At 42.7% G+C, this 22317-nt stretch overlaps 2 protein-coding genes across 3 annotated transcripts; both read right to left on the bottom strand.

Annotated features, from left to right (window-relative positions):
• Window positions 1–645: 645 nt before the first annotated feature.
• LOC118085720 (CD59 glycoprotein) lies at window positions 646–7956 on the bottom strand. 2 transcript variants are annotated; one of them, XM_035116683.2, is made up of 4 exons: window positions 7872–7956; window positions 4104–4196; window positions 2275–2376; window positions 646–1189 (listed from the first exon to the last, which is right to left on the bottom strand). In XM_035116683.2, exons 2-4 carry the CDS (start codon window positions 4165–4167, stop codon window positions 990–992), a joined length of 366 nt encoding a protein of 121 aa, XP_034972574.1. In that variant the 5' UTR covers window positions 4168–4196; window positions 7872–7956; the 3' UTR covers window positions 646–989. The 2 variants fall into 2 exon arrangements, with proteins under 2 accessions (XP_034972574.1, XP_034972582.1); XM_035116691.2 differs by having other exon boundaries at window positions 7845–7900.
• A 4618-nt stretch (window positions 7957–12574) lies between these two features.
• Window positions 12575–21926, bottom strand: LOC118085714 (CD59 glycoprotein). Its single transcript, XM_035116672.2, has 4 exons — window positions 21747–21926; window positions 17866–17943; window positions 16354–16455; window positions 12575–15397 (listed from the first exon to the last, which is right to left on the bottom strand). The coding sequence occupies exons 2-4, from the start codon at window positions 17927–17929 to the stop codon at window positions 15204–15206; spliced, it is 360 nt and encodes a 119-aa protein (XP_034972563.1). The 5' UTR covers window positions 17930–17943; window positions 21747–21926; the 3' UTR covers window positions 12575–15203.
• Between the last annotated feature and the right edge of the window lie 391 nt (window positions 21927–22317).

The raw sequence follows: 22317 nt of genomic DNA, 5'->3' as shown, positions 1-22317 counted from the left end.
CAAGGCACACCATTTATTGAGTGAGGGTGCCATTGTGGTTTTAGAAATATTTTAAGCATGTGAAAGGTTGTGCATAAACAAGTATAAAAGCAACAAAACATCACTAACCAAGCTGATGTTTGCATAGCGAATTATCCAACAAGCACGATGGGATATTTCATAAGTTAAACATGTGCTGCAGAATGGAGATTCCAGGGATTGTTGGCAGGCAAGTTAAATAGAACACACAGAAAAATTGGCACTAGGCAGTGTCTATACAGATGTATTATCTGTGAGCTGCAGATCTAGATAAAACATTGTCTGAAAGGCTGCCCCATTTAATCCTAGAGTACAATAATACATTCGAACCCATGATGCGATGTCACAAGACGCTGCTGAGTGTCACTGGACTACAAGGTTACTGCAGCACTCGCATGAGGAAACTTTTATGGTGAAGTGGAAATTAGGTCTGTCCAAATAACTCCTTCTGAACTTTTGCCCACCATGTGAAATATGCCTCACTAGAAATACTTCCTTATAGCCATGTTGGGAAGAAAAAATCGGAACCTTAAGTGCATTTGACAGTAGCCAGCAAATATATGCTTTCTACGGGTGCAACTGGTTGCAAGTTGTGGTGTGGAAACAGAGGCCCATGATGAAAGGGTATGCAGTCCAAATGTCAAGTAGACACTTTTATTATTGAGATAAAAGTCTTACAGATAGGAAAAGATGAAAAATAAGTTGGCAGTTTCATTAGATTCAAAAACTCTGCTATGAAAAGTTTTAAGTGCACAAAAGTGATACAAGTTTACAGGCAGAATGAAGCATCACAAAGAAAAACCCACAATGCAGTGACTACAATGGAGTAAACAAGTTTTGCTATTCTACTTTCCATTTTCCCTGATGTATTCGGTCTCTGTTCTCAATGTGTGGTGCTCTCTCTTACAAGGCTATTTGTCAATAGCTATGAAATGACTTTTGTTGTTGTTCAAAGTATTTCCCTCTCCAGATCAGAAGCAGAGCATCTGGATTGTGATCAGCACAGAAGTTAAGCCAAGGACCATCCTACTACCTGCTGTAATTGGGCTGCTGTTACACAAATCTTTTTGGCAGCAATGAAATTTGAAGCTTCCAGTCTTGAATTCTTTCTCAATAAAGTCAAATTCACAGTTGGAGTATTTCCAGCAGTCAGAGATATTTCTTCCATTACCTTAAAAAAAAAAAGACAAGATTTTATGGAAAGTAGTTTACTTTCCTGCTGAGCAGAAAAATTGGGGGAGGGGAGAAGAGTTTAAGAATGTCTATTCAAGTTTTCCATACCTTCCTTACAGTTATTATTTTAAAAAATATTGCCTATCTGTTCAAAACACGCAAGGTAGCTTTTAAAATACTGTCATAAAAATATAGAGACAGCATCTAAAAAAAGAGAAAAATAAACCATGTATTTGCCCCCAAACCTTATTTGTACATTTGAGATATTCTACTTTACAAGAGCTATTTGAAGAAGCAGCCAGCTTCCTATTCCAGTAAAAAAGGGAATAGTATCAAGCCAAAGTAACCACCCAACACCCATTTGCTTCTCGGCAAAGGGGAAATGGAAATGTGTAAAAGAATTTCACATTGAATACAAGGCCTGCTTTACTTCTTTAAGTACAAAAGATGAAGTTTGTATGGTCACTCAACATTTGTTTTTAATATGCATTTATTATGAAAACTTCTTATATTTTATTTTAAATTCATTTTCATGTTCCCAAAAAATGTATCACCGTATCAAGAACAGTGTTTCAGGGAGAGAGCTCTGCTTTTTGTGGTACAATGCAAGAAAGATAAACTAATTTTCTTACAAGTATTAGGTTACATCCATTCTCATGGATTGCCCAACTTTAAAATGCTCAGGGACCCCTACCACCTTCCCTTAATGTTTCATTTAATTAAATCAGCCCAGTGTCTTCCAGGAACTTCCACATCATAAAATATACCCAAAAATGTACAATGCTAGGTGTACAATCAGAAATTAATGAAGAATATTAATGAGGATGGGGAGAGAAGAGTCAGAAGCAGGACAATAAAATTTGCCTAATGCCATATTTAAAACAATGCAATCTCTCAACAACCTATCCCTAAAATAATTTGAAGAAAAGGCCTCACCTTCAGTGGGTTGGGAGGAAAAAATGCATAAAATACAAGTGCTGACCATAACGCACCTACCTATGTTTCTGAAGTAAAGAAAATAGGTCTTTTAAAATTGTACTTAATCCCAAGTTACACATGAATCAGATAAGGCAGCATACTTACCAAAGTTTAGCAATATGCAAGAGTCAGTATCACCTGAGCATGTGACGTTAGTTTTACATGGACCTACACCACCCAGACACTGATAACATTTTAAGGCAGCTCCTAAATGAAAGAGGGGAGGAGAACAGAAGATGGTCTTATTGCAGGCTTCCATCATTAAACTACCGGTAGATTCCTGGTAACAAGCTTGAACTACAATATTGATGTAGAAATGATTAAAAGATAAAAGTGTTGCGTACCGCAAAGGCCTGTTATTAGGCAGGTGTGATGCGGTCATGCAACTCTGTTGACTTGCATAGCCACGAGGGTGGCTTTGAAGCAGGAACCTGTGGCCCTAGAGAGGCTACTAGATTATAGCAAACACCCCTGACCGGCTTTGGGTCATGTTGGGTGGGCCTGGAGAGCCACAGGTTCCCTATTCTGCCTTAAAGATTTTAAATCCTTGGGACTGGGTAAATTAAGGACTGTTTCTACACAAACTGTTCTAATTCTAAATCTGCCTCCAATACAAGGCGAGTGGTGACTTGTCTTGTGGTGTCGCCAAGTAATAAGAAATGCCCCCTGGAATTTTCTCCATAGGGGGGGGCTGGCTTGACCCCCCATGTAAAGCATTTTCATGGCTCCAGATGGAGACTGTTTTATTCACCAAAACAATGTCGTCCTTTCAGCTTCATCACATAAGTTGTTAGCCAGTGAAAGGAATGAATTCTTTCAAAGAAATCTTAATAAGCACTCATACATTGACCCTTTAAAATAATCCTAAACAGAGGGATTGGGATGTGAGCAGAGGCACTTGAATAAAGCAGATGGACCCCAGAGAGAAAATCCTGGTAAACATTTACTGAACAAAATAGTATGACACTAGAGCAGAAAGAGATGCAAGTTTTGTATTTTGACAGTCCTTGTTGAGAGCAGCCTTAAGAGTCAACTAAACATCCAAAAGGAAACTCCCTCACATATCAGATGTCACAGCTCACCAGAGCACATACTGCTTCAGGAAAGATCATGCCACCTTACCTGGTTGCTCTGCAAAGCTCACCACCACCAACTAGTTCACTTTAACAGTAACCATAGAATTCATTCTTAAATTGCACTCTGAGTGATCTCTATTGTTGTCCTCCCAACAGGGGAAGCTATAATCCTTCAGAGATTATTGAGCTTCAGTCCTGTCAGCACAGGCAAAATTTGAGAGATGTGGAGTCCAACTACCTTTGGAGGAACATCCCTGCCTTAAAACCCCTGCCTGTATCATTGTATTCTAATGTTTTGAATTACTTTATGTAATGTTATTGTTGTGTGTCATCACGGGTTTCCCATGGAAAGGAAAAAAGGAGTTATAAATTTGAACCAAATAAAAATAGTTTGTGGCATTAATGCAAGGATTTTCTCATTGCAGGAACCAAGTATAATCTAGTATGTATGCAAAAGAGCCATATGAAGAAGTCTATTCAAGAGTTCCTGATTCAATTCTAGAAGATCTGACTACAATACAGCTGGAGACAGCACAAACCAGTTTCAACAGCAATACCACAAGTATAGATTAAGCTATGAGCCATAAGCAGTGGTTGGCATTTCTGAAGAACTACCTACCACATCCCAGTAGTTTTGCCTCCAGGAGTCAAAATTAAGCAGTCCTCCTTTGCTTACTAGAATCATAGCCCACCAGAAACCCCCCCCCCCAAATCTATTACTCTTTAGGGGAAATACCAGCAACAAGTCCACATTTCTCTCCCAGCCCCTGAACCCCTTTTTGTGAAGCCCACCTCCTCTCTGCTCAGTGGCTTGCTCTAAGTTCACAATATTTTTTAATAGTGCACTTGCATACTTACCAAAGTGGCTGAACAAAGTCAGAACAAATGTGGCGATCAAAACGGTGGTAACAAGAGTCTTCATCTTCCAATTATTATTTTCCCCACCTTAGCCTACAAAGCAAAAACACAGTTTGGTTGGTACTGGATGTTCTGAAGCAACAATTCAATGTAGCACTACGGCAACTGTTCTGTTCTGGAATTCTCTGAACCCCCACCAGAGCCAATTTCAGAGCATTTTGTGGTGGGGGGGGGGAGAGAGGCAAGCCCAGTTGAAAAACCTTGTGCAGACTTCCACTACAGCAACTATAGCAACCAACCAACCTGCACAATACCACAAAAGCAAATCTAACCATCCTTTGTTAACATGCCTCACAATGAGCAAAATGGAGGCATGTGCTTTTTTGTGTGTGGGGTGCAACACCCATTTCTGTTTGCTTAACGGAGATCTTACACAAGAGTGAAATTTGCTTGCATCTCTGAAATTGTGGGCAAGTCCTCCCAATTTCTACACCAAACTCTCATTGCCACCCCTTAATGAGACCCCTTTACCCAGTGATGCACAACCACTCAAATCCCTCTTTGGTGCCAATAACTTTATTTGCAGCCACAATTCTATTTCTTTTGGCAAATCGTACTTTAATCAAGCTGTCATGGAGCAAGAAAAAAGTAGCAGAACTAATGACAAGGCCATAACAGCAGTCTTGCGCCAAACTGGTAACACTGCAAATGTGTGGTGCAGAAAAAATATGAGGACTGGCATATCACCCATTTTCTATATGCACTATCCTATGTTACCATAACCACAATCATTTACCTATTGCCTTTAAGGAGACAAATCCTTTCAAGGCAGCTTAATACAATACTATTTATTCAAAACAAAAACTCGCCAGGATCCTTCCGGGGGGAGGGGTGGCATCCAGAATGCAACAGGACCCCAGTCCCTGGTGATATTCATTCCTACAGACACCCTTACTGGGGATCTCCACCTTCCATTATAGATGAAACAGCAATGTTCAGAACTAGGGGCATCATCACATGGAATTCTTGCTCCTAAGCAGCACATATTATAATATATCTTTAACAGGAGAAGTAGGGAACCTTTAGAAAAGGCAGGTGACTGTTGGGGAAGGGATGCAATTTGTGGTCCAGAGCCAAGACTAAGGTGAGTGAAAGCCATGATCAAATACACATTTAAGGCAGCAATTTTGACATACAAGTGGGCACCTATGGTGGCCAAACAAGACCAGAGTGCTCTAATCCATTTGGACAGATTTGTTTTAAAAACACCAGAAAACCAGGGAACACATTTCAGTTTATAGAAAATTATAAGCGTAACAATAGCCAAGATGGCAGTGGTTGGTATCCACTGGAACTGGCAGGGCAGAACGTAAGGAGACCAATTGTAGTTGGAGCCAAAGACAGTGGAGACAACTAAGTCTAAGCTTGTCCCCAACCCTCATCAGGCTACAATGCCAACGTTGAGGAAGTGGAAATGGATAGCCAGTGCCACCCTCTGGGCTGGTTCTGAGTAAGGAGGCAGATGAACGTCAACTGAAGTTGCGGTAGTACCCCATTTGCACTCATAGACCAACCTCCTCTGACCAAAGAAATCCAATAGCACATCATATATGGATTAATCTTCGGGTAAGGAAAATACAAAGTTGCTGTTATGTACAAAATTATAATCTTATGTACTATAATCAACTTATTTAACCATCGCTGAATACTGTATCGGCCCACCTAAACTCCACCGGTTAAACACCCTGCCTAAACACCACTAGTAAAAAGCTTATTGCATAAGCCTAGTTGTCCTAACTACGTGGCCTTCTGGCTTGAGAAGAACATATCTACCAATGGAATCCCAAGAATGGAAACCAGCTCCTTAGTTCTTGGATGCAAAGCCAAGATATAGGATCCAAAAAATTTAAAACAGAGGATTAGCCCAAGTGCAAATTAAATAAAAATGTTTCTTTACAAGCAGCAAGAATGGAATCTGAAAGCAAAGTTTTTCTTCTGCAGACAAAATACTACACTGCAGCACAGAAGACATCTGGGGAAACTGTGATAACAATGAAACCAAGATTGAATCCAGAGAATAAAAATAAGACTACTGTACTCTGTTCCCAAACTTCCCAAAAACCATTTCTGGTTCGATGACTTGTTGCTTTAATTCTCTTTTACACAGCTAAAATTTGTTCTGTAGCAGCGACAAGACAGCAAAAACGGTTTCCGTTATTTATGGGCTTGATATGGTATCAAACCTTATCAGAATACAGAGACACTGACAAAGATCACCCAGCACCACTAGATTCACATGGAGTAACAAAGCTATTTTCTTATTAAAACTGGTGTACCCTCTTATCTGTACTGCAGTCTTGTCAGTATTCCTGCTTCTAACAAAACAATTCTGCCTGCTTGACACTTCATCATCTGACAAAGCTTCTTGGCCAAAGTTTCCTTCCTCCTCCAGTTTTGCTTTCACTGTGCCTGCAGACTGCGCCAGAACTGAGCTCAACAATGCAGCTCATTGCTTTTGTTTTGTTGCCCTTTCCCCACACCAGTTCACTTTGAAGTAATAACAAAACAGGGTGAACTCCTCTCCACTACACATACAAAGAAACGGAAGAGGTGCTCCACATGTTAGTGTAGGAGTGTTGCGAGAATGCTCAGGGTGCTCCTCCCAGGGGCTGGAAAGGGTTTAACCTCTGGTTTGCTAGTAAAACTTAATTACTGTGTTGCGAAATGATGCATGTCACCAACATGGAAAGTCTGGAAAGCTGTGCTGTAGAGGCCCAGAGGAAAAATCAGCCATGGGCCACACCCATACATATTCCTCCGTAGGCAGCAAACTTTCCACAAGCAAGGAGGGTTGGGTCACACCAGGTTGGGTCTGCAGCACGTTCATGTAACATTTTGCCTTGTGAAATGTAGGGTGCTATTTTACATCTCCCCCTTTTCCTTTTGTTGAATTTCATTGACCAATACCTTTACATACCAGCTTCTTTACAATAACATTTCCCCACCTGATGAGAATAAATGGCAGGAGATGCCCACATTGCAGGTTCCTACTGGGAGGAATAGTCAGGTACGGTAGGTACCTCTGAGAGCATCGCTAAGTAGACAAGCCACTGCCTCTAGAGAACGAGAGAGACTTCCATCATTTCCCCCCAACTCCCAGTGCAACGGATCCGGGTCATACAGGAATGTAGTGAATCCGGTTCCCTACGAAGGCCCTACCCATGGGCGTAGCCAAGATTTTTTTGGGGGGGGGAACCTCATTTTTATTGATTTTTATTGATTATTATTACTACTACTTGTATTTAAGGCTACGCCTATGGGCCTGCCCATGCGCCGGAATGAGCAACGAGCTTGGAAAGGCCTTATATACACCAAGCCTGTGCATTATTACATAAATAACGGTAATTTTCTCCAGCATGATGGAAACCTCTCCCCCAGCATTACTAGGCGCGCATTTCCCTTCGCGAAGTCTCTGGGGCCAAATCGGCGCCGCGTCCTCCGAGCACCGCGCTCAAAACCGGGCATTGCTGCGCCTGCCTCGGCTTCTCCGCGAGACCGGCCTGCTAAGCGAGCAGCTATTTCGGTCCCGCTGCCGCTCCCGAATGCCTTCCACGCGCTTTCCGGCGCCGCCGCTCGCATCTTGCAACGCGGTGCGCAAAGGGACAAAAAGAAGGCGCGGAAAGACTGGTGGTGTCGCTGATGATCAAGCCCCTCGCGGAAGAAAAGGCCCCTTGCACTCACCCCTCCTCGGCGCCCCCGCGCTCCTACCTGCACACGCCTCTCAGTTGCTCCGCTTGGCCCGGGGAAATTGGTTTTTATATAGCAAAAGCCAGCCTCGGTTTAGCCTCATTGGCCGAGGGCGGGATTCCTGATTGGCTTAAGGGCTAGCGGAGAAGGTGACGTCATGGGTTAACTAGAAGGAACGGCTCCGTTGCCAGTAAATCCAAGACCGTCTTTGATAGGAATTTGCAGCTTAGGACTCGCCCTCCATTTCTTTAAAAAACGGGGGGGCTGTAGTTTGTTATAGGTGCTGGAAATTGTAGCTCGGTGAGAGGATACCTGGGGGAAGTCATGTGTTTTAAAATGTCACTGGTGAGAGAGAGCTAAATAAACGCGACTCATAGCGGGGGGGGGGGTAGCAGCTGCCCCCCCCTCCTAAATCAAGTCAATCAATAAAAATATTTAACTAAATGTAGAAACTGTAGAAATAATTTGACAGATTTTTCTGAGCACTTGGGGGTCAAAAGAAAGTAATTCAAAACAACTGCTATTGAGATTTTTCATTCCGAATGTGCCAGAGGATGGTGACAGGTGGGTGTCCTGCCCCCTCCCCGCAAACATAAATCCTGGCTACGCCCATGACGGAACTCTGATAGATCCTCGATTAAATATCACCTGCTAATTATTGCTCAGCTGCAGCGCCTGAAAATAGAAAATCCAGCAGATTCTCCGCCGCTTCCTCCCTCCCCGGAGTAGGGTTTCAGTTTTAAGATCCTTATCTGAATCTGGTATGTTGTCTGCTGAAGGACGCTCTGCGTCTGTATTTTATGCTGAAGCACTAGTGAAAACTGTTGCCAGGTTTCCAAAGGAGAAAAAGGCTGTCAGGGGAAAAAGTCACCAGCCAGAGATTTCTCGGTCGTTATTTAAACAGGTGCCAGGTCGGAAAAACGAAAATGTGCGCATTGCTACTCCACAAAGTCAGTTCTGAGCAGCCCTGAATTGTACGGTAATGGCAGCCAATTTTGGATGGGGTGTGTGAGAAGTTCAAGCCTGGTCACGTAGCCATAAAGAAAGAAACATGTTCCAACACTTTCCGGGATGGAATAAATAGTCTGGCAAATTCTTGTGAATGTTCAGTGGGCTGGGCTTGATCTGCACAATAAATGTGCTGTTATAGGAGATTATGAAAGGAATGGAGAACCTTCAGACATTTTAAAATATGCAGACCACATGTTTTATTGTACATATTAATTGGGTATTATTTAAATGATCTGATGAATTGTTTATATTAATAATGTGTGCATTTTACAGGGGTTGAGTTGTGGAGTTTATTGCTGGGGTAATATTGTGTCTAATATGACACTGCCATTTAGTAGGTTTTCATTAAATACCACTGTTTCTCCCTGGCTCAGTTTTGGGTCCATTTCAGTTGGTCCTCATCACCTGAGGTTTCTGTGAGAGGGGGTTGTTTCACTTACCTGGGCGTAAATCCTGTTGAACTTGGTGAAACTTGGTTCTGAGAAGACCTGTATAGGTTTGCTCTGTTAAACATCAAAGCTGGGTGGGTACATATCGCTAGTCCCTGGCTTTCTTGCTTAGGGGGTGAGAGGCTTAGGGGGTGTTGTTAATTTTATTTTCTTTAAAGTGCCATTAGGCCCAGTGGGTGATCAAAACCACTGTGCAAGAGCAGGAATCTAGACAGTTTGATTTTGTTTTACCTTTTTATTAACTTTAACTAGCAGAATAGCAGGTTTTTACACTGCCAGTTACACTTCATACCTGCACAGGTAGCTAGCTACCCTTGCCTCTTTGGTGATATCTTGTGCAACCATGACAGAATCCTGTTGTGTCTATTCTTCTTCTGACTTGGGCTCTGCCAATCTTCTATTTCCCCCCCCCCCCTCTCTCACCAGTTAGCAATAACTGATTCCCAGGCTTGCAGCCAATTTTCACCACATTCCATATCTGTATCTTTTTCAAAAGCACACAGTATCTTTGTCCTTCCTGATGCTCTCTCTCTCTCTCTCTCTCTTACTGGGGAAAAGGCTTTATATAAAAAAAAAATTCAACCCCTTTTACTTACAGGAAGCATGCCTGTTTGTTTATCTATACAGTGGTACCTCAGGTTAAGTACTTAATTGGTTCTGGAAGTCCATACTTAACCTGAAGCGAACTTTCCCATTGAAAGTAATGGAAAGTGGATTAATCCATTCCAGACGGGTCTGCGGAGTACTTAAATTGAAAATACTCAACCTGAAGCGTACTTAACCCGAGGTATGACTGTACTAGATTATTTCATTCACATTAATGCAATTCACAAAAGAACAATTCATGGGAATACTGATAGGGCAATTTCAGAGCTTGTTAGGCACAAGTTGAAGAACATGGAGAAAGAAAACTGATGGCTTGGGAACTCGTTGCAACTAGGCCAGTTTATATAACTCAGATGCTGTGGTGCTTAGGCTACAATCATAAGCTCCGCTGAATTTAATGAGACTTAACTCTGAGCAGATGCATATAGGAGTGCTCAGCTAGCAGCAACTGTGTCAGGTTCAAAATGGGGCTTAAAAAGGGCTGTAGTGAGCCCTCAGTCTCAAGTTGGGTGGCTACATGCAAGTCCTGTACCTTTAATATCTGTGCAGGAGCAGGGATTTCAGCAGGTGTAGCTTATCAGGCAAACTACATCTGCTGAAATTCCCTCTGATACTGTTAAAAGTTTAGGAGCCCCTGTCATCTTTTGCACCTAGCCATCCTAAAGGGATTTTTATTTTCCTCATCCTGGATTTCCCCCTGACCCCTCAGCTCCTTCAGCCTGGGGTTGACCCAGCAAACACACACACCCAACTTCCATATTACCTGGCAGCAGGCAACAGATTTTGTGCCTCCCTGCCCCTTTAAAAATGTGCTGCCTGAGCATTCTTTATATACTACATCAGCCTTTGCCAACTTGATGACCACCAGGTGTTTGGACTTTTTTCTTTTAAAAAGTCAGACTAATTAGATGCAAAATTATTCACAAAATATTATATTATGCACGTAATCATGTTTGTGTCAAGCTGTATGCAATACTGGCTCTGGTAGAAATTTTGGTAAATTTGGCAACATTTCTACTTTCATTGGACTCTTTACTGGAAAAATTATTATAGTTACATACTATTGTAGTCAATGCTTTTTTCAGGTGGTACTCAAAGGTATGCAGTACTGGCAGCTCTTCATTGTTGTTAAAAAGTGTGGTACTTGCTGTAACAGCTTCATGGTACCAGCACCTATTTTTCTAGGGGAAAAGCACTGATTGTAGTGAGCTAATGGGTTTTACTGTGCCCTTAGGCACTTGTTGGAGTCTTCTGGAAAAATTCCAGAATACTTTGCTGCTTTCAAACAGTGTGTCAATGCTGCATGAATGCTTTGTGTGTGCAACATAACCATTGACCTCAGTGTAATTTTGCTGCTATTTGACAACGCTGCCATCTGTGTATTATTTTTTTCACTGGACGTTTGTTTTTAAAAAAGATTAAGACAGAACATAGACATGTAATCAGTACAGGATGTTTTGATTCATAGTTGCTATAGGCTCTATGTGGCCTACACTCTATATGAAATATTTGACAAGAGTTGGGAATATGAACAATTATTCCCAAATGTAGGTTATCCAAATGTAGGATTGCAGAAATGTGACCTTTGCATTCATATACATTATGCTTCTTAAAAAGTGCTTTCACTGTCCAAGAGTCTTGGAGAAGGGTAGCCAATGTGGTGCCAGCCAGATGTTTTGGACGGCAATTCCCAGCCAGCATGTCCATTGGTCAGGGATGATGGGAGTGTTAGTAAATTCAGTTCCACCTTAAGCATTATACCTTAAGGGTTAGACATGTTGCTGAGATAGTGTGTCACATGTCTAGGCATATCCATTTTATGCTGTGAGTTGCTGTACTGAGTTGGATGCTGTAGGAGTATAGGAGGAGGAGCACTGCTCTCTCTCTCTCTTCCAAGTGTTCTAAGATTCTGTAAATAAAACTGCTTATGAAAATACAAGATGCCTCTCATCTGCTTCATCTTCTCCGCTAACACTGCTGACCCTGCGTGGATAAGCTCTGCTAATTACGTGCCCAGGCTACTGCGGTCCCTGGGTCGTGTTCTGTTCGAGACACCGGCTCCTGGAGGGAGAGAAGAAGAAGGGGGGCTGTTGGCTTCCCAGTTTCGGTGAATGTCTCAACAGGGAGCTGGGGTCCTTATCAAGCGAAGGACATCACATTGTCTACCCCTGATCTTGGCTATTGCTTCAATGCAACACAACTTGGAAAGGGGACACAGCTTTGGTAGCATTGGTAGAAAATCTGTTTTGCATACAGGTGTCACCCCTGGACACCCGCTTCTCTGGAGCAGCAGAAAACAACCTTTCTCCCTCCTCTATATGACATCCTTTCCCAACCTAGTTACAGGTACGTAGGTAGCCATGTTGGTCTGAGTCGAAGCAAAATAAAAAAATTCCTTCAGTAGCACCTTAAAGACCAAATAAGTTTTTATTTTGGTATGAGCTTTCTTGTGCATGCACACTTCTTCAGATACCAAGATATGTACCAAAATATCTGAAGAAGTGTGCATGCACACGAAAGCTCATACCAAAATAAAAACTTAGTTGGTCTTTAAGGTGCTACTGAAGGAATTTTTTTATTTTCCCAACCTAGTCCATCCAGATGTTTTGGATTACCCATCATTTCTGAATTTTGCCTGGGCTATATGGGACTGACAAGAGTTGTAATCTAAAACATTTGGATGGCCCCAGGTTGGGGGAAGTTGGTGCCGAGCTATATAGACCATTGCTAAGGCTGCATAGAAGGCAGCTTCTTATGTTCCTAATTTCCAAACAACCACACATTACACAGAGGTGTGTTTTATTTACTGTTTTATAGTTGTTGATTTAAAAAAGAACCATCACCAGTCATGTTCCAAGTGATTGAACAGTTTGTTTAACAAATCCATGTTGATGAAGCATGTATAGTGTATAAATGGAAAATGTGGCACTATCTGCGTACAACGGCTGAAAATTAGATATGTGCTACCCTGGAGTGAAAGTTAACAGCAACTAAAGGTTTTTTTGTGTGGGGAGGGAGAGCTTTTTGTCCCCACAACTAGCCCATTACCACCTGAAAGGATACACACACACACACACACACACACACACACAAATAACATGGAAGACCAATGCATGGAAAACTATTGCAGAAGAAAGAAGAATTATAAAAAGTAGCTGCTGTCTATTCAGTGGGCGTAATTGTAAACAAAGCCAGTGTGCTTTTTATAGCAGGGATCAAGAACCTGTGGCTGCCCTGAAGTTGTTACACCATCAGTCCCAACAAGCATGGCCACTGGTCAGGAATAATGGGAACTGGAATTCAACAACATCCAGAGGGCCACAGATTCACCACCCCTGCTATATACATAGTATATAAGCATTATTCACAGTAACTGTATTTATTGCAATGCTAGTAGTATATTGGCAGTTGAAATAAACATGGCAAGAAGTGCATCTGTTTCTTGAATGACTATAGAAAGAGTAATAACTATAGGCCGTCATATATACCAGCTAATAGTAGGCTCATGCGTTTCACATCTGATTACAGTATAAAGAGTCTCTCCTCATTGGACAAAGTCTTCACACTAAACTCAAAGTTGAAATGTCATTAGGCTGCAATTCTAAACGCACTTCCTGAAGGTAAGCTTCATTGCTATATGAGGGAATTTCATGTAAGTGTGCTATAAGGATCAGGAAGTAAGTGTTCAAACAGCAGATATAGGCTACTACACGTTTATAGCAAGGCTTCTGAAAATGAAACAATGATACAAGCATTTTGTTGTAGTGTTTTAGCATTTGAAAGCTGAGCAGAGGCAGATTACTCAACATCGCTCCAGATGTTCATATATGACTTTGACCAAATCAAACTACAGTACCAACAACATTGTCATCAACACAAGCTGCCTGTGAATCTAGTTGACCTACAGTCTAAGAAAGGGTCAGGGTATATTCTTTTCAGACCAAGGCATGGGTGTAGCCAAGAGGGGGCAGCTGCCCCCCTAAATCAATAAAAATACATAGTTAACTGAGGTTCTGCTCCCTCCAACAAAAGGCCTGCCCCTCCCAACAAAAATCCTGGCTATGCCCATGGACCAAGGGCTGAATTTTCTCCTTCCAGGGACAGCATGTCAATGGTGAGCAGGGCTAGAGACCAAAGTGATCAGCAGACACAATCCTTTTCTTTATAGGGCAGGCTTCTATGCACATCATTTCCATCGAAGGAAGCAGGAGGCATTATCACAGGTCAAGGACCCATTCCAGCTTCAAGGAAGGCATGGAGCAAAGATAGGGAGAGTCCTGAGGGCAAGATAAAGAGGCTGAGAAGGCAGCAATGGACTGAGATGGACTGGCGAAGCCACCATGGCATCCATTGCCCTGTCGCTTATGTCAGTCAAGATGGAAGGGGGGGTGGGGGGGGCAAACTGCTGCGTGCCAGACGGAAGCAGCAAGCAGGCCCAGATTGGGCCCGATGCCATCAAATGAGGATCCCAGCTGGCTCTGCTCCTGCCAGAATGCCCAATTTTGGGGCTTACTGTGGCCTACCACTGGTGAGAATCCCACCAGTAGTACTTCTGTCCACCCATTCAGCAGGCAGAATGAAAAGCTCTGCACTAGCAGAGGGATTTTGGAATCACTGGCAGAGCTAGGCAGAGAAACACTGCTGCCCAGTCTGAACCTCCCCTAGCCTGGTGCCAAGGGGGTTTGGATGCTAGTCTAAGCCAGTAAGCGCCATGTGTTGGTGTCAATTTTTTTTCTTGCTGACTTACTTTTGATTTTATTGGGAATGCCTCTGCTTTGCCATCAAGCACCTAGAAATGTAATGTGCCGTACAAATAGGGATGATTTACGTGTATTAGGTCCATTAAGTAGATGGCTCTTTACATACAGTTCTCTTTTCATCTCTGCAAGCATTGGGTAGGAAAGATTCCAGATAACTAAGAAAGAAGGTGTTTGTTTCTACATAAGAACTGCCATCTGGAGCAGGTTGAAGCAGCCTCCCCCCCCCCTCCAATGGCTGCTGACCAGCCCTAAGAACCATGGAGGTGGCTCAGTTGCTAAAAGACATCAGAATACACTGACTGAGAACATTATGTTACAGAACGGGTTTCTCTCATTCAGGAGTGTTTTCCAAGTTATCTGAAAAGGGGATTTTAACCTTTCCTGGCAACTCCTTCTCTTTTGTATATCTGAATACTTTTCTGGTTTAAGACAATGCACCCCTTTTCCAAATGCTGCAGACATATCAACTAAAAAAAGGATGGGAATGTGTGATGTGTATAGACAACACATTTTTTAAAACCTCCATATCACAGGAACATCATCCAAATCACAGTCATTGCAGAAATGGCTAGAGGAACTGTACTGATCATGGTGTTTAAACTTTTGTTGCAGAGATCTCTTTGGCAGCAAAGGAATCTAAAACTGTCAGCGTTAAAGTAATTGGCAACTTGTTCTGTGGTACACTGCGACATTTTCCAGCAGCTATAGGTTCTCAAATGCACTGTAAAAAAAGAAAAAAGAAAAATTACACCCCAAAATAAGCAATTGAAACCTTGACAGCTTAAAATAAGTTTGCTTTCTGTTGAATTTTTTTTTTAAAAAAAGAACCAATGTTGAACAAAAGCTGCTAATTTGATAACTTTATGAGGATACCATAACTTATAATATGGTAAATATGGTAAATATGGGAGCTTTAAAAAAAAATAACCAAATGTCTCAGTACTTTGCAGTAGTTGCCCCATCTTGCACAGATGTAGGGTATAATCCTATTGAATATTGGAGTGGATCTTGAGTTGCTCTTTTGTGAACGGAACGGAAGGACTCCTGTTCACAGAAGGGGCTGCTTTAGTGCACTAAATACAGGTAGCTTTTGCCCGCATCCCATGTCAAGCAGATAAATCATCTACATCAAATTATCATGCCACTCCTAGCTTCTATTCCATCTCAAAAACAAACCACTTCTTTAAAAAAAGAAAGAAACCCTAAACATTGGAATTAAATTATACAAAAGAAAGAAGCAGATATGTAAAAATATAATATAGCATTAAGCTAGGCTTCCTCAACCTCGGCCCTCCAGATGTTTTTGGCCTACAACTCCCATGATCCCTAGCTAGCAGGACCAGTGGTCAGAGATGCTGGGAATTGTAGTTTAAAAAAATCTGGAGGGCCGAGGTTGAGGAAGCCTGGCTTAAGGGATGCAGCAAACTGGGCCGCAAAGGATGATTGTATGAAACGGGATTTCTGAGAAAAGGACTTCTCATATAATGCCACTATGCAAATCTGTGGTGCAGCTGCACTTTGCACACTGTGTAGACAGAGCACAGATTTCCTCATCTCAAAAAGCAGAGCATAGAGTTGGAAAATGTTCAAAAAGGGCTTATTAGTAGTATAGGATTGTGCTGCAAAAGACACTCAAACCAAGAGTGAGACTGATATATTGCTGCATATTATACATACCAAACCTAATTTGCAAGCAAGCATCTTCTTCATAGCTACAGGTAAGGTTTGTCCTACACAGGAAGGGGCTTTGTTCGCAAGTGTAACATCGGAGTGCATAGCCTGAGATACAAAGGGAGATTTTGTTAAACTAACGAAATATCTATATAGCACGATAATTTAAAGTATTTTACGTATACTGCCCAATAAACAAACATTAGGCCAATATGATTACTCACATCATAATGAATATTGGAGGAGGAGGGGAGAGAGTATGGCAGCTTTCCTAATGCCACTTAAATAGTTTGTGGCTAGAGTAAGATTTGGGGACCTCGAGCTCACCTGAGCAGCTGTCGCTTCAGAACCCAATTCGATTTTTGGTAAAAGGAAAGCTCACGACACATCACTGCTTTGATCACTATGCCAAAAGTTTCTTTTTTGCTTTTGTTGTTGCTTTACCGTCTCCAAGAATAAAGTGTAAAATACTTTTTGTTTTTACGGACCTTATATAGGACATTTTTAAAGGCAGGGTTTTTGTTTTTTTTAATTGATCAAGGATTCAACTAAAGAACTCAAGGAAATCTACTCTCCTGTCCAACTTGGATCACTTTGACACAGTACTGTAGTAGGCAATGAGACAAATACTGTAGAGAGGAAGAGCCCCCTACTGGACAAAGGATTGAACTGGGCAGCTTTTGGCTCCTGTTGAGAGTTCAGTCTTAAGAAATCAATAGGCTTAAGTGCATCTGCATTATGAATTAGACAACAGTAATTTGACATCTAAAAACAAATTGTCCATTATGTGGAATATCCAGGCAGATATGGTGGAACATTCCGCCTCAACTGCCATCCAACTCTACCTGTTTCCACTAATTGCTGTGAAATCATCTTCCAGAGATGGATTACCTATAGCCTCCAGATGCTGCCAGCTCCTATCAGCCCTAGGCAGCATAGCCCAATGGTCAGTGAAGACGGGAGCTGGAGAGAAAGCAGCTGGAGAGATATGGGTTCCTTGTGCCTGCTCTGTGCCATGTTGATTCCTGACTGACTACATCAAAGAAACCCACCTGCCATGTATGATGGAACTAAGCAAATTTGCCATTTTTGGTGCCTGCACATAGGATATGTAAATCCAAGCATATGTGTTAAGCACCTGATAGGTCACTACTACACCACTATTTATTATGTTTGCACTGACTATCCTGCTGTGTTTCCTAGACTGCGCATTAAATACAGAATAATAATTCAAAGTTTACCAACAAAGCAATTATTTGGTGGACACCTCCACCAAAGGACTGCACAAAATGCTTGCTAGGTTGCATGTTGTTCAGAACCACCACCACCCCCATCTTCTCCTCTCAGGCTTTAAAATTCCTTCTGGTTAACTGCATGCCAACTACTATGTTCACATCAGTTCTGTATTCTGTATAGCACTTGAACAGATACAATAGAAACTGAAAATTTTCTATAGGTTTCCATCAAATTTACATCACTGAGCCACTCCCTTCAAGGAGCTTCAAGGCAGATACCTACCAGAACTGCAGGACACAGTTGCAATAATGAATATTGTAAGCAGAATACTGTTCATTTTGTCCATGGCTCCCCTGAAGTCTAGAAACAGAAACACACATGAGACTGGGGCCATGCCCATAATTTGTTTTCTCCAGTCAAAGCCTCCCATCTAAAGCTGTTATTAGCCTCTAAGAGAGAGAAAAATCAAATGAGCCTTGACAAGGAGGCAAATGAACAAAGTTACCTTCTTACATTATTTCCCCCCCCCCCCACTAATACACCCCTCCCTTCCACTAAAGGGAGTTTTAACAGTCATAGCATTAATCAGTTTTAACAGTCATAGCTTCCATAGCTTCCCGGGAACTCTATTTTGATAATGGTGCTGTTTTCAAATTAAATTATGTTACACATTTTAAAAAGATTTTACTATTTATTTATTTATAGGCTGCACTGGAAAAGAAGCAGGTAGCAGCATGTTCTGTGGACCCTGCAGGAGGTTTGGAAAAACACGTACAAAAACATTTTAAAAAGAAAACCTAATAGGGGGGAAACAACCCAAGTCCAGCCCAGCCCATGAAGAACTGAGTATGCTCAGCAACCGAAAATACTGAGTCAGCTTGAAAAGAGAAATAGGAAAGGAGAACTGCAGAAAGAGACAGAGTGGAGGAAAATGGTTGGCTGGCACTTTAATACTTCAAGCTCAATGGTAATAGTGGCAATAATCCTAAAACAGCAGCCAGAGAAATCAGCAAGCTGGACTGTTCCAAACTTCAGCTCCCAAACATTTTCTGTTTGTTCATACAATCCACATTTCTGCAGAAAACGTATAACACAGGCACTATATGTATTGCTTTTTAAAGTGTATTTTGAAGATTATACAGCTCATACTACCATTACATGCAGTAGATGGCCCTGCAGTGGGTTATAGGAGAGAGTAGGGATGGTTTCAATGAGAAAAGCTTGTATCCATCATGTCTTCCTGAGAGGTTTACAGCTTCTCCATCAAATAGCGACCCAGCTATCTGTTTCAGATCTAGTTTGCAAGCATTTAACTCTTCATAATGTGGGTTGTTGTCACAGATGTGCACTTGTTCTCTGGGTAGGTCTCCTCTTAAGCATCCCATCTTTCGGTTAAGTTGCATGATGGAGGGCTGCAATCAAGATCCCTTTCCCAGGTTTGTATTTTACAATACAGTACTTAGAATCATAGAACTGTACAGTTGGAAGGTACCCTGGGGGTCATCTAGTCCAACCCCTTACAATGCAGGAATCACAGCTTAAGAATCCCTGAAAGATGGCCATCCAATCCCTCCTTAAAAACCTCCAGCAAAGGAGAGTCTACCACCTTCCGAAAGAGTCCATTGCACTGCTGACAGCTTTAAATGTCAGAAAGTTCTTTCTGATGTTTCGCCAGAATCTCCTTTCATGACATTTGGATCCATTGGTTCGGGTTCTGCCCTCCAGAGCACTTGTACCCTTGCAGTTTCAGGATCATATGCTGAGGGATTGGTGGCATTTGAGTATGTTCTCTAAGAGGTTTTTGGTATGTTTCCACTTTGAAGATGGCCAAGTGTACAGACTTGTGATTTGTTGTTGTTGTTTGTTGCTGTTCCATTTTTATTGTTAATTCTTTAACTGAACAAGTAAGCAAACCAAAACAAATTAGAGTGTAAGTACAATATGCAGTGTTATCAACTGCCCTGTAATCCAAGCAGTGATGTGAACATGGTGTCAAGTCAAGTGTCCAGCCATTCTTGGTCTGCTTCACCTTGAGTTCCTCGCAGTATATCCTTCCACAACATTCCATGTGTTGATGGTGGCTGACAATGATATTCCCTTTTTAGAAGCATATGCAATAAAGTAGTCCTAGACTTCATTAAAAAAAATGCCTTCTGTATTTCGATTTGCTAATGCTCTCACTTGTTTTGAAAGGTGAGGCGGTCCAAACATAATTTTTTAACAACCTGATGGAAAGAAAGAACAGCTACCAAAATATTCTGAATGAATTTCTATCAGTACTGAAGACGTTGGATGTTTTGGATATCCAGATGTTACTAGCTGCTGCTGCTGCTGCTCCTGCAAACCTGAGGGTAGATATTCATTTGGCACCTTATTTATACAGATCTTTTCAGATGCCAGTCTTAAACATATAACTGATTTAGATAGGATTCCTGCACTGCATGACTAGATGACTCTTGAGGTCCCTTCTAACTCTAGATTACGTTTCTGTGCATACAGTATTGAATTTTGAATAGTATAAAATTCGTATCGTATTTTCTAAAATAAAGTGGACTACATTGCAGAGCCGTAACATATCATACATACCCCCTCAGCCAAAGTCCTCAGCTCCAAACATGCCATGTGGGTGGATACAGCTGCAGACTTGTTGTTGTTATTTTGAACTCATTTTACAGCCTGCTACCAACTCCCACTTGGAACACAATTTTTTTGGGGCGGGAACTCTGCCTTCTAACATGCTAAAAACATACAGTTTGGCTCACCAAGAGCAATGCCTCTAGGAGATTCCATTACTGTTTGTTTCAGTGATATTTTGTGTTCTCAGAGAAAACGACCCGCACTTTCACACTAGGAAAAGCAAGTGAGTTAAATGGGAAGAAAACATAAACAATGTGAAGAAGGGTAGTTCTTATGAGTGCCTTGATTAACTTTGGCCAGCTCCCTGCAGTTCCTATCACTATGCAGCAGCACCATGGCAGGCATACTAAACAGAGAAGAGGGGAAATAAATAAATAATTTTTTAAAAATTGTCCAGTAGCACCTTAGAGACCAACTAAGTTTGTTCTGGGTATAAGCTTTCTGTGCATGCATACTTCTTCAGATAGCCAGATATCTGAAGATATCTGAAGAAGTGTGCATGCACACGGAAGCTTATAGCCAGAACAAACTTAGTTGGTCTCTAAGGTGCTACTGGACATTTTTTTTAATTTTTAAATTTATTTCGACTAGAGAAGAGGGGTTATTAAAAGACACACAAGATCCTAATTTGGCTAGTTACCAAAGCTAGAATTATTGGGGAGCAGCAATGTATCAGGTGACCTTAGATCACGGGAAAGGGAACCAGATACCAGAACCTGGGGTTTGATGCAGGCAGAGCAATCCTTTATCTCTCAGCATTGCCTCTGCAGTCTTAGCTACAGTACCTGCTTTTTCCACGATCCTGAGAGAATTCTCTTTGAGACCCGCAGAGATCAGCAAGAGGACAGACCCTAGTTAGTACGGTCTCGGACAACAGGAAGGGCGCTTTGGGGCGGGGCTGTTTGGTAGGATCGCCTTCTCATGCCAATGGGGAGGCAAAGGTTAGGAAAGCTGCACCCGCTGAAAAGAATCCCTTCTTCTGAACGGACACAGCAGAAAGTACGGAAGTCTAATGTAGTAGATGCACACCCAACACCCCCCGCCCGTCACACGCACCACACATCCCGTTGCGACCCCCCCACCATCTATCAACCCAAAGCACCGCGATTTACTAGGCACTCCGCCAGGCAAAGCGATTGAAGCTGCCTTACCCCGCCCATCTAACTCAGTAGACTATTGCCTACACTGGCCGGCAGCAGCTCCCCAGTCTTTTGGGAAGGGGGTCTCTCCCAGCCCTAGTTGGAGAGACTGCTCTCTGCTCCCTGGTCTCCTGCCCTTCCCCGCAGAGTTAACCCCTAAATGCATCCTGCTTCGCCTAGGCTCATTTCGCCCCTATCCTTATCCTCTCCGGAGATCCAGCGAGTTGCTCCGCCTGCTCTGGGCATCTCGCGGGGGGGGGGCGGTGTCCCTTCCCCCACCTTCCAAGAGGGATTAAAGCGATTAAATGACGAATCCTGAAGGAAAAAACGGAGGGCGAGCCCTCGAAACCGGCCCTTCACGCACCAAGTGCCCGGCCCGCCGCTCACCGTCCTGCACGCAGCTCGACGCTCCGCCGCAATCCCTCTGCAGCAAAATCCTGGCCCGCCGGTTTCTCTCTCGCGCCCAGAAGAGCGCGCCGCTTCTCGGGCACCAGGACGCTCCGCCTCCCGCGCGGCGAGGCTGGTCTGCGGCAATGCGGAGAGCGGCCGGAGCAGCGAAATATAAGTGTTTCAATGATGGGAGAGAGCGAGAGGGAAAAGCGAAAAGAGGGCAGAGCGGAGTGGGCTCGGCCTGTTCTGCTCAGTCCTATAGGAGCGGCCGACCAGGAGGAGTAGCGGAGGCCTTGAGGGGGTCGTCGCCGTCGGGGTAGCAAATTGGGCTTGGAAATAAAACCGCAGACATTGCTGCCTCCCCTCAAAAAGGATATTGTAGAGTTGGGGAGAGGTTGGGGTGCGGAGTAAGGCCACCCGAGCCAAGAAGGGGATGGAGAGCGGCTCCCCTTTGAGGAAGGCTGCAGCACTGGGGACTTTTTAGTTCAGGGAAAAGGCGAGCGAGAGGCATCACGGTGGGGTTTTAATTTGCTTCAAAGTGCGAAGAAAGTCGATGCAGAAAAAAGGT

This window comes from Zootoca vivipara, chromosome 1, assembly GCF_963506605.1.
Source record: "Zootoca vivipara chromosome 1, rZooViv1.1, whole genome shotgun sequence".
In the NCBI taxonomy this organism is placed as follows: Eukaryota; Metazoa; Chordata; class Lepidosauria; order Squamata; family Lacertidae; genus Zootoca; species Zootoca vivipara.
This window is presented reverse-complemented; position numbering and strand designations above follow the sequence as displayed.

Bases quoted from the DNA above. Each gene is read 5' to 3' on its own strand.
- LOC118085720 (XM_035116683.2), bottom strand. From the start codon at position 4,167: ATGAAGACTCTTGTTACCACCGTTTTGATCGCCACATTTGTTCTGACT. The intron at 2,377-4,103 runs GTAAGTATGCAA...TCTTTCATTTAG, and splicing joins GACTTTGTTCAGCCACTTTG to GAGCTGCCTTAAAATGTTAT. The intron at 1,190-2,274 runs GTAAGTATGCTG...TTTTTTTTTAAG, and splicing joins TTGCATATTGCTAAACTTTG to GTAATGGAAGAAATATCTCT.
- LOC118085714 (XM_035116672.2), bottom strand. From the start codon at position 17,929: ATGGACAAAATGAACAGTATTCTGCTTACAATATTCATTATTGCAACT. The intron at 16,456-17,865 runs GTAGGTATCTGC...TTTGTATCTCAG, and splicing joins AACTGTGTCCTGCAGTTCTG to GCTATGCACTCCGATGTTAC. The intron at 15,398-16,353 runs GTATGTATAATA...CTTTTTTTACAG, and splicing joins TTGCTTGCAAATTAGGTTTG to TGCATTTGAGAACCTATAGC.